The 12899-nt window shown below is 37.6% G+C and overlaps 1 protein-coding gene across 1 annotated transcript in view; it reads right to left on the reverse strand.

Moving 5' to 3' along the window:
- The window catches only part of USH2A (usherin), a 737363-nt gene that overhangs the window by 389792 nt on the left and 334672 nt on the right, over positions 1 to 12899 (reverse strand). Inside the window, exons 31-32 of the mRNA XM_078441308.2 lie at positions 7978 to 8091; positions 5854 to 6015 (exon numbers count right to left, since the gene is read on the reverse strand). Of these exons, the coding sequence (XP_078297434.2) occupies positions 5854 to 6015; positions 7978 to 8091 (276 nt within the window). The remainder of the gene's footprint in view (positions 1 to 5853; positions 6016 to 7977; positions 8092 to 12899) is intronic.

A 12899-nucleotide genomic window follows, 5' to 3' on the forward strand; every position in this document is an offset into this window, starting at 1 on the left:
ATCTTGCAAAAAAAGATAAATGGCACCACCAGAATACCACAAAACTGGGGGAAAAATTAATTGAACCTATACTTTTGATAAATATTTATTTTTTGCAGAAGAAAAATGCATACTAGTTTAAGCTGTCATTATACTAACCTACATCCTATTTTTCATATTATTAGTAATACATAATGTGGTAGTTTATATTCAAAAATAAAACTAGAATGTATATACCTCATGTATTTATCCAGAAATACACCAAGGTTACTATGGTTACGAAAAATCCATTACCTTTGAATACAGAATGAAAAAGTTTGACTTAAAGTGTGTGCTATTTATTATAGCAAACATCAACAGCCTTCGGGAGGTTCTCTAACTGGATTCATTTTTCAGTGTCACAACTGACCCACCATACTACTAGCTTATGGCCTATGCAAGGCAAAAAATTTGAACTGTATGCATTTTTAAATATATTTTGTACTAACTCAAGGTGCAGCAATGCCTTTGACTTTTAATGCTTCATATTTAAGAGAAAGAAGAAAAAAATCCAAACCACCTAGATGCTAAGTGGCTTCTGAATTGAAATGCATTTACTTTTACCTGTACCCACCATGGTGGCAAGATCCATTTGCTACACATAACAGAAGAATGTTGTTTCTATGCGGGGACTTAAAAAGAAGCTACAAATAAATGGAGTAAGAGTGAGGAAAAAAGAAAAGGTTGACACTTTGAATATTTAAGAGGGACATTAGGTCAAGGTATTAAGGAAGTTTTTGATAAAGTAAAAGACAAGGAATTTTAAATAGTGCAGATGATTACAACCAGGGGAAAGGGGGTATAAAACACAGATCTTGAGGAAGTTTCAAAATTATTCCTCACGTATTAAATTTTTACTCATGAAGACTGTGATCAGCTGAATCAAAGTAAAATATACATCTCTAATAAACATGCAAAAAGTATGCACTATAACTAGTTGTTCAACACACAAACAAGAATAATATTTTTCACCTGCAAAATTATCAAAGATTTAAGAACATAACATGCACTTCTGATGAACTTTTCTGGGAAAAAGTATGAAAATGTGTATCAAATGTTTTGTAAAGGTTTACTACCTTAGACAGGTGTTCCCCTTTTGGGAATCTAATAAACAGGGATTGTATACAATAATATTTGTCACAACATATTTAAAAGAGAGATAAATTAGAAACTTGATCACTTTCAAGTGGTTAAATGCATTAATGTGCATTTAGATGGGATAGGATGCTAGTATTAAAATATTTCAAAATATTTTCAGAAAAACTCTTCATAAAGTGGGATTTAGTCATAATAAGGAAATATGCAAGGATTCAAAATTATACATTATAGATCAATTTTGTTAAAATGAGTAAAATACTAGAAGGAATGACATCGTATATTGAGTTTCTATCTGTAGAGTGGGATAATCAGGTGTTAGACATCTGTATGTTTTAAATTACCTTCAATAAGCATATAGTGCATTATCATTTAAAAAATATCATCAATTATTTCTCTTGTCCATTAGACTGCACCTTCAATTTCTCTTCTTACAAATCAACATTTCAGCACTAAGGAGATCCATTCTAAACTCTGTCTGGAGAGGGCTGATAGAAGAAACTGCTGTAGCCATTTGGACAGACAGATTCCCTTTCTCATTCTGCCTTCTCTGTGATTCCTAGTAGACAGGTGGACGTTGAAGACATAAATGTCCTGAAATTAGTGCACATTACAGACATAAAATCTTAGAATTGAAAGGGATCTTAAAGGCCATTTTATTCAATCCTCACACAATTTGAGAATCCGTACAAAAGTTGGCATTCAGCCTACGCCAATAGAAGAAAAAGCACTCACTTTAGGGTTGCTGTTACAGACTGAATTGCCTCCTCCCAAATTCATATCTTGAGGCCCTAACTCCCAATGTGACTATATTTGGAAATGGGACTTTTAAAGAGGTGATGAAGGTTAAATGAGATCATAAGGATGGAACCCTAATCCAACTGGACTGGTGACCGTATCAGAAGAGGAAGAGACAAGGGGGCTGTGCACACAGAAGAAAGACCTTGTGAGGACATGGTGAGAAGGCAGCTGTCTGCAAGCCAAGGAGAGAGGCCTCAAGAGAACCCAAACCTGCCAACACCTTGATCTTGGACTTCTAGTCTCCAGAACTGTGAGAAATAAATTTCTGTTGTTTAAGCCACCCAGTCTGTGGTATTTTGTTGTGGCAGCCCAAAAAAGAATAATACGGGTGCTCTGGGGTTTGTAATCAGGCTTTGGTCTCCCTGTCAGTGTTGTTGTGAGGGAAAATAAAATAATGTGCAATCATTTGTAATATGTATTTATGTAAATATATCATGTTTACATATTATGTAGCTTTCACATATTGTGTAAATATTTACATGTTTACACAATATGTTTATGTTAATATGTTGATAATTTGTATGTTTATATAAAATATTTACATATTATGTGAATGGATAATAATATATAATATTGATTCATGTAAAGATAAGATAATATATAATAATTTGATAGTAGAATGTATAAAGATTAAAAGCATGGACTTTGGGGCCAGACAGATCCAGGTTTGAAGTGGTTCCTCCAATATGGAGCAGAATTTCTTAACCTCTCCAGGCTTCAGTTTTACTGGCTATAACATCAGAACAATCATGCAACACTTTGAACCCCATCATAATGCTCTTGGCTTCATTCCTCTCCTTCGTGTTGCAGTCCCAATGTGTCTCCTATCTTTAGCCACTTGGGGATGAGAACAACAGGAAATACAGTTGCTTGTGAGAAGCCAAGAAGGCTATAGAAAACACTACCTGAGATTTAATCTTTAAAAACCTACACAACCAGTGAAAATTATCGAGGAATCTATTACCTGGGTAGCTAGAGAAGATGGTTGTGGGCCCTTTAAGGATATTACCATTTCATTACATAAATATTACATTTGGGGCATCTATTCTGCTATCCACTTGGGTAACACTTGCCAAAATTTTTCATTGCAGATACCATAGTCACAGGGTTCTGTCAATGACTCAATCAAGCAAAGCACAGAATTAGTATCAAGTTGTAGGTAGTATTAGACATCAGTGTGAATTCTGGCTTCCTGTCTTCCCATTCTGCTCTTTTTCTGGCTGCGCATAGAGTCAACTCATAGGGCATTCTGCACGTTTGGGGAAAATTTAAGGCTTATGTTTTGAGACCTGCTATCAGCCACACAACTTTCCTGTGAACTGGATTACCACTCATGTCTACACATGGAAGGGATCTTAGTTTCTTTTTCTCTGGTTTCTACCCTTTTTCTTTTAATTTTCTCCGTCATTTTTTTCTTTCCCACCCTACTCATACCCTCCCACCAATTCCCCTTTGCTGTATTCTTTTTTTAATGTTTATCATTTATTTTGAGAGAGAGGGAGAGAGAGAGGGAGGGAGGGAGGGGGGAAGGGTAGAGAGAGAGGGGGAGAGAATCCCACACAGGCTCTGAGCTCTCAGCACAGAGGACTCAGTCTCATGGAACCAAGAGATCATGACCTGAGCCAAAATCAAGAGTCAGACACTTAACTAATTGAACCACTCAGGTGTCACAACTGTCTTCTTTTGTTCCCAGCAGTCACCTGACTTCATTCACTCCTTTACTCAACACTATTTATACCTACTCTGCGATAAATCCTGGAGATGCAGTAATGAACAAGACACTTAAGCATACATGTTTTTATGATGCTTATGGCTTAGCAAGGCGAACTGATAAGTAAATAAACAACCTTATTCAAAGACAATACAAACAAACAAAAAAAGAGGGGGCACATAGGTATTCAGTGAGCATAGCTGGGGCATATTAAAATTCATACTTGAGATATCAGAGAAGGTTTCTCAGAGGAAATGTCTGTATTGGGCCTAAAAGATGTGTTTTCTTATATATGATGATATATTTTGGTCCTACAGAAGTGCTTTATGTTATTAATTAATGTGTAAGATTTATTCTATAATATGCTTTCATTTCTTTTGAAGTAATTTCTGTGGCCCATCATATTTAATTAAAATAATGCCTTCAGGCATTACTAGGGCAATAGTAATCTATTTCTAAAGTTTAAAGCATGAACTCTGCATTCTTCAGGAAATAATATTATTCTCTAAGCACTAAGAATATGTTAGGTGTTTTATTTATAGTGTAGTTCTATTTAAAATCTTGAAAATTGTAGTTGTTCCCATTTTATAGATTCAGAAACTAAGTCTCAAAAGTGAAGTAACTTGTTTTAAGACCACGTTTTTTTCTCATTGCCAAGTAATATTCCATCCCTTTCTATTTTTTGGAATAGCTTGAGAAGGATAGGTATTATCTCTGCTTTAAACGTCTGGTAGAATTCCCCAGGGAAGCCATCTGGCCCTGGACTCTTATTTGTCAGTAGATTTTTGATAACTGATTCAATTTCTTCGCTGGTTATGGGTCTGTTCAAGTTTTCTATTTCTTCCTGTTTGAGTTTTGGAAGTGTGTGGGTGCGTGGATGGAACTGGAGAGTGTTATGCTAAGTGAAATAAGTCATACAGAGAAAGACAGATACCATATGTTTTCACTCTTATGTGGATCCTGAGAAACTTAACAGAAGACCAAGGGAGAGTGGAAGGAAAAAAAAAGGGTTAGAGAGGGAGGGAGTCAAAACACAAGAGACTCTTAAAAACTGAGAAGAAACTGAGGGTTGATGGGGGGTGGGAGGGAGAGGTGGGTGGGTGATGGGTATTGAGGAGGGCACCTGTTGGGATGAGCACTGGGTGTTGTATGGAAACCAATTTGACAATAAATTTCATATAAAAAAAAAAAAGACCACATTCTTTTCATCAGAGCCAGAATGCTTGGATCAGTATCATAATACTACTCAGTCTGTGTGACTTTAAAGAAGTTACTTAATCTTTCTATGCCTCAGTTTCTTCACTTGTAACATGGTGGTAATAATATCTTCCTCATGTAACATGTTTTACAGAATTCTATCCCACCTTGAGGAATAAAATATTAAAGTGAAAGCTTTTGTCTCCTGAAGTTTCTCAGTCTAGAGAAGACACAAAAACGTAAACCCTGATAAAGCAACTAGGTAAATGTCATAGCCCTGTCCACAAATGCCTCATACTTGCACCTGTATGTGTCCCCACGAAGACACACAAGCACCAACAGATGAGGGACAATGTGTGGCTGATTCCCGATTACAACCTTAGTGCCTGGCATTAATGTGAAGGAGTTAATACATAAATAATTAATCTCGCCTCTGACTCTAACTTGTTGTGACCTTTCATGAAGAACTTAATATCTCTCAGCCTCAGTTTTTTCATCAATAATGTTTGATTCATGATGTCTTACTTGATAGTCACATATAGTATATAAAATACCGTACAATATATAACCACTATAATTACTACACAAATATAAGCACAGTTCAGATACCAGGCAACAAGACATGATATAGGCTTCTTGTGTTTTACAAGGTTTTCAGAAATTTATTTCATTTTACTCGAGTGTCATCACACTATAGTATGATCTGGGCATATATACCATGTTTCTTCTCAAATGGCCCAAAATTCAGATGATACTGAGTCACACATCTGAGTCTCAATGTTATCTCACATTCATGAGGATTTTAGAGTAGCTAACCCATGTGACACTGGAATTTGTCTGAAGTGACATTGACTCAACTGGGCATTGTGAGTGTGATTAGGGACCACACAAGAGAACCAAAGAACAGGAGACAAAATAAGTACCCCAGTTTTAAAGACCACACTTTCAGACAACTACAGACTATAGTTATCTGAAATATACATAGAGTAATATGGACTATAACTATTTACTGATACCTATAGAAGTCTTACCTGTGACTGTATAGTTCTCTTCACTGCCTGAATAGATTATCATCCCATCCATATATAAGGAGTACTGAGTTATAATACCATTTGCTTTTTTGGGTGGATTCCAGGAGAGTAACAAAGAATTGGGAAGAGATTTGGCTACTGGTGGCTGAACTTCCTGTGGGGCTATGAAAAAGAAAAAAAAAAGATTTATAGAGTCTAATCTTAGTTTACTTTTCTAATTCAAACTTTTCAGACCTAAACCAATAAATCATGAAATAAACCTGAAATCCCACGCATGGAAATATTCTTGATTCGTGGGCAGCTTGTCAGTAATTGCTTTAGGAACAGTACTAAATAACTGTCCTGAATTTATGAGAATTTGCATCAGTGATGGATGGGGAGTATAACACTAGTTCACTTGACTGATGCCTGTGTTACTTCATCAAGAGTATTATTAACCCATAATCTCTACTTGGGGCTGTGCCTATTAAAGCAAATTAAACAGACAGAGTCCCTACCCTTGAGGAGCTTTTGATCTAAGGTGGGCAACGCTGGTGAGGGCAGTTCATAATAGACATAAAAATACACCTCTCTGTACCTATAGAAATAACCATAAGTACAGAATCCAGTTATTACATATGAAAACAACATTGCATTTTTTTTAAATAAGGTTCTGTTAATTTTCTGTAAGGGTCAATAAACTGGAATCATAGGAACTAAAAGTTTTAAAATATTGACCCTAAATACATCTATTGTTTGGTACATTGGCAGTAACTTGAAGAAAAAGCTGGAAGAGGAAATTCCTTAAGTAATGAAGAGGGAATGGTGAACGGCACCAGTAGGAATCCCTCTAGGGTACAGCTGTGAAGTAGGTTGAAAGGGTACCAGGCAAAACCTGGACAGAGGAGGTGGTGTGTATAGAGAAAATAAGGACAACAACAGGGCTCTTGTCCCATATTGATGCTGGTGGAAGGATTTGTAAGGGGAGAGGATCATCCAGTGCCCCAACAGAAGCAATGACACATGAAGAGAAACAGTGCTTTCCTCTGTAGGTTAGACTGAGGGGACCCTTGAAACCAGTGATGATAGGTCACTGATGGTGTAGTCCAGGTAAGGAAGCTCTGGTTGGGTCAAGTGCAAAGCACAAAGAATAAGGCCACACAAAGGTTTTCACAGGCTCGTCTCTCCTCTCCTGGTTTCATCATTTGGGGCCATTGTCTTTCTGTTACATATCGTCTGTGTGAGGGGTACTTGCTAAAGGACTTGAAAGAAGGAAGGGGACAAGAGGGAGTCAGGAAGGGGGACAGATGGATACTGAGGGAGAGAGGTTGGCTGACTCTTCCCCCGAGGATCAAGCTTTTCAATCTCTTCAGCAACTTGACAGCTAGATGGTGGAAACAACTTGTAATTCCCCTCATCCAGGAGAGAGAAATATAAAGCAACAATGCTTCAAATGTTTGGAGAGCTGTTATCTCTTGAAGTGATGCGTTCTGATGCTTGAGCAAAGCTTCCACTTTGGAGTGCTAAAATATTTTCTCTTTCTCACTGCCTTCTTAACGTACGCTTTCTGAAACATTAATTTATGCCAACAGTTTGTAAGTCCCAAGTACAACAAAAGTGAGACTTCAGTCAGAAGGAACCGAGCAGTGATTAATAATGCCTCAACCGGCATTTGGAGGCTCCATCATACTGAAATAATTGTTGCCTGTGCTGGTGTTTAGCAGTTCAAAGAGACCATGGAAATCAACCGTTTGATTCTCAATTTCATACTGTGCCGTACAATCAATTCTTTTTAGTCAGACTGTCTCTAGATTTACTTCTGAGCCATAGTAAAATGAGGAAGCTTTCATTAATCTTTCAGATGCTTCATATTAATGACAAGGCTCTTGCATGAACAATGTAACAGCAATTAAAAAGCCCATTAATCTGCATTACAGCTATTAAAGATGCATGTCATTAAAGGGTATGGAGTTTGATTCATTTTCACACCCCCCCAAAAAATGGAGCAATTATGGCCTGGCAATGCACTTTGTCATCAAATTAGGTTGGGGTTTTCCAGCAAATGGCCTTGCAGCATTTAGCTCTTCTCCTATTTTATTATTCATAACTGAAATGTGGAAGTCAAGACCTTTGAAATTACTTTACCTTCTTGTGGAGTAGAGATGTTCAGTGCATGTGAGCTCTCAGTACAGCCAGCCAAAGTGCAAGCAGTTAGGGTTACTGCATAGTTTTTGAAGGGTAGCAGGCCTGTCAATATGCCTATAATAAAAAGGGGAAAAGGGAGGTTTGCATGTTTACTGTATGCAGCCATAAGAACACTGTGTGTGGTAGGGAGAGAGAGAGAGAGAGAGACAGAGAGAGAGAGAGAAGGAGAGAGAGAGAGAAATATATGTAGAGACACAGATACAAACAAAAACATATGCCTCTTTAATGCATTTTCCTGCCTGTGTGCTGATTACAGAATGGAATGACGAGTGAAAAAAATTGTGACACCAATTTATTGTTAAAACAACTCAAAACAGCATTTTCCCAAATGTGCGCCTCAGAACATTAGTACCCTGAGATGTTCCTCTTTAAAAATGGATTTCCATATATAGTTCGTAAAGCAGAGCACAGTGTATTTGATAGTTAAGATGCATATTATCCCATTCTAGGATTCTAGACCTCCTGCAGAATGAAACTCTTCAATTTTCTCTAACCCAGCATTTTTCAGCCTATTCAACTAGAGTCCTTTTTACACGGCATCTATTAACACACTTTAGGAAATGCTACTCCCAAGAGTGGCTTCGTTACTTTAACGGTAGGATACACGGATACAAACTATTTGTTCATGTTGCAACTAACAAAGATGCAAATCAACATAGTCGAACAATTAGCAAATTAGATAATTATGCTTTTGTGCTTCTACTTGCAAAATTATTAGTTTATTTAATTAAGACACCTGTCTTAAACAGAAGTGGTACACATGGAAGTGTTGAATTATCCCGGCTTGGTGGTGAATAGATAAGATTTGTTCAGCAATTAAAAGTACCTATAGAAATGAAAGCACATTTTGTTTACTGATGTTCATAACCAAGACAGAAGTTCTTTATGTACTTAATCCTGGGAATTAAACAAGTATCAAAAATACAATTTGTGTATTTGCTCACCATTGTTCTTCACGGTGGACATTTTTCAGAGTCGTCTTTAATCCTAACTACATAGATTTTCATCATTCTTATGTAAAGATGGTCCCAGCGTGGTATCCCTTTATTGTGTAAACCATCAATAGCCTGCTACAGAATGTATATTGTCTAAATGTGCCAATACTGGCAACAGCTTGCATCATTCAAACAAAATTTAATGTATACGTTTTCTTATTTCCTCTCCCTAGAAAACTTTTAAAAATCAAAAGAGCAAAGAGCAGAACGAAACAAAGCCCATAGCCATTGTCTGCTTTGGCACCTCACACTTTAGTGATGCCTTCCAGTCTTCATTCCAGCAGCTCCCCGGCCATCATCCTGGGCCGCCGAGCCCTCTCTGCTGCCCTTGGTGCCATCACCTTAACTCATGGAGGAAGAAGACTGCAAGCCAGTGAGCCAATACGCATACACGTGCGACTACCTCATGCCAAATTCAGCTCCCTCTGTCTTGACTCCGCCTCATACGGTAACCTTCTGCTCTCTTCCCCTTCTGCTGCAATGACTGTGACTTCCTCTTGAATTTCCCAGACCATGACCCGTATTCCAAGTTCACTTTCTTTGAAGAAGTCATGTTTCCTCCCACTAAATGTCTTAAAGAAAGTATACATCACCATCTACACGTCCTCATCACATGGTGGTAGAGTGGTCAAGAGAACGGACACTTAGGCCGGATTGCCAGGGCCCAAATGCCCGTTCTGCTGTTGATTTCTTATATGGGCTTGGGCAAGTTGTTCAGATCTCTGTGCCTCAGTTTCCTTACCTGTAAGCAGGTAATAACTATACCTATCTTGAAGGAGAGGCCTCAGTTCTCATCTGTGAAATGGAGATAATAGAACTTACCTCAAAGTGTTACTAAAAAGATTAAATGAGTTTAGGAATATATGTAAGGAGAGAGCTCTAGCAGTTTCCTGTGTGCACTGTGCAACCCAGTTTCCTCCTACTAAATACTGATTTTTATCTTCCAAGATGACTGATCTCTAAATATCAGATCAAATCCTTATCTTCCTCACTCACTGGACTTTGACTCCGTCAGCTTCCGCTGTGCCATTGAATTTTCCTGAGTTGTTCTCCTCAGCCTCCGAGAGCTCCTTTCTTCCCTTGAACTGATTGGCTCATCTTCCTTTCGCAGCCCTATAAATGGCTTTTGGTTTACAAAGTCGGGCCTTCAGGCTTCTCTCTTCTCCTGAACACTTACCTTTGTTAGCTCATCAAGTCCTCTCTCTCATTTATATCTGCAGACTTCACCTCTCTCCCCCAGCTCTGCTTCTGCACCTCTATCTCCAGGTCATATATCCCACCTGGATGTCCCACTAGCATTTCATTCTCCTCTTGCTCCAATCCAAACCTGACAGTCTACACTCTTTCCTAAGCTTCACTTTCCCATTTCTCAATGTTTCAACATTATCCCAAAACTCCGGACTCAAAACTAAGGTAACCCTGCAAGATATGTTCTGGTCGTTTTATCTTTTCAAAAAAATTAGCATTTGTCACGTCTTCTTATTGCCAAGTTTGAGTCTATTGTGAGAGTCTAAATAAGACAACTTGTGTGTCTGAATTAGTATAATGTCATTCTAACAAGAAATGAATCATCCCCCAGAGAATGAGACTTTTATTCCTACAGCAAATAAGAAAAACATGTTGGGATATGAGACTAGCTTCCCTTGTTCATCACTTAAGCTATGTGACCTATGTGAAAAGCATTCCCTCTTATGGATGGTCATGATTTAGCTGGGGCAAAGGAATGCTGTGTCCAAAGAGATCCAGTGGTTGTATCAAGCTGGTGCTCTGAAATATTTAGTATGGGGATGCACGATACAACCAGGTAATGTCATCACTGAGAAACATTATAACAGCAGTTCCATTATTTTACAATTTTGAAGACTGGCCTTACACAATGCCTTATCCTGAGACATTATTTCTTTCCAAATCATGGCTGAAGTACAGTGTTGGAATTATGACAGTTACATCAACTTAGCAAGAAAGGCATTAACATGGACTTTAAGAAGGATCATGTCAAACCAGATACTGAACGATATCACATTCACTAAATGGTCTTCAGTATTTTGTTTAACCTTTTTTGCCTTCACTAAAGGAGTTACTTTGAATGTATACGTGTATTATGAAATTCCTTTGCTAAGTCCTGCCACCCCCATTCTTAAACCTTAAGGAGTTTAAAAAACAGGAAATGCTCTACTCATAAAACTTGCTTTCTTCAGCTTTGTGCTCTGATAGAGAAGTTGGCCAAATTGTATTTCGTAGAAATATCCTAAGATTCTTAGAGAAAGATGCTGGAGAGAAACTAGATCATCTTTCAGGCCATTCATCAAAGTGCTCACATTTCCCATTTCAAGGCAGGTGAAACCATAACAAACACTGAGAAATGAGAGCTGCAAAATAGGGAAAAAGAAGAAAAAAAGGCAAAAGGTGATGTTTTGGTTCTTGCCAACTTCATATCCCAGGTGGAAAGTTTTGGAGGTTTGTAAATCGTCACTTTCAAAAACTGTGCTGTACTTTCTGAGGCTAAGGTACCATTTCTTTCCTATATCCAATGAGGATCTTGCTCATAATGTTTTGTCTCAAAGTCTGTCAAAACATCAGAATATTTTTTTGTTTGTTTGTTTATTTATTTATGAGAGAGAGAGAGAGAGAGAGAGAGAGAGAGAGAGAGAGAGAATGTGCACAAGCAGGGAAGGGGCAGAGAGAGGGAGAGACAGAGAAACCCAAGCAGGCTCCACACTGACAGCACAGAGTTTGACTCAAGGCTCAAACTCACAAACTGAGAACCAAACCCTGAGATCATGACCTGAACTGAAATCAGGAGTCAGATGCTTAACTGACAAAGCCACCAGGTGCCCCCATAATAATTTTCACCTAAATAGAGATCAGTATTATCTACTTCCATAAGAAGAGTAATGTAATGATTCAGCACTGTTTATCTCCTTGTTACAGTTAGTGCTTGGGGTCAGAGAGGGGGTTTGTCAACCTAGCCATCTTCCCTAATTCAGAACAAAGTCATCCTAGTGTTTAGGACATGTGGTTTACATCTTGTTTCTTAGTATAGAGAGTTTATGAAGATGGATTAAAATTGATGGTGTAAGAAATTCTACTGTTACCAAAGAGGGTAATTATATTCTCTCCAATACTATGTAAGATAGCCTTTCTTGGATATATGCATAAAGATCATTGAGTGATTGGCCTAATGGCCTCACTTTAAGTGTCAGAGTCTTACTTATTATACACTCTCCAGAAAAAAAGGATAGTACTACCATGATAGTATATCATCATCAAAAAGTATTTATCATTTCTTGTCTATGCCACTGGGAAAGGTAGTAAAGAATACATCTGATCTCTATAGTTTCTAATCCAAGAAAATATTAGATCTTGTAAGCTCCTAATGATAACAGTAATACAGAATAATTCATAAAGAAGAGTGTTTGTATATATGATAAGTGGACAAGGGCATCTATAGATCTGTATTTCCTGGTCCAATGTGATAGACCTTTGTCTATCATTTAATTAATGACAAAGAGAAAAAAGGATAATCATTGAAACTATGTTTCAGTATTATATTAAAAAGAATACCAAAAAATATACAATGTGACTTATTTATAAATGAATCCTAGATAGAAAAATGTGGCATATTCTGCGTCCATAGAAAACCCAATGAGAGAAAGTGGGGGTAATCTCCCTTTATGACACCTGGGGTGTTTAGAATAAAGAAGTATATCCCGACAGTGAGAAATTTTAAGATTGGCTCTCTTTCTTTGAGACATCACAGAGAAGTCTTTTTTTCCTTTGAATTTAAGACTGTCCCAACCCTCTAGGCTAGCCAAATGACCTCTCAAATTTCCTTTCAGCCACAAAACTCTGTGAAATCAGAAAATG

This window comes from Panthera onca, chromosome F1 (assembly GCF_046562875.1).
Source record: "Panthera onca isolate mPanOnc1 chromosome F1, mPanOnc1 haplotype 2, whole genome shotgun sequence".
Lineage (NCBI taxonomy): Eukaryota > Metazoa > Chordata > Mammalia > Carnivora > Felidae > Panthera > Panthera onca.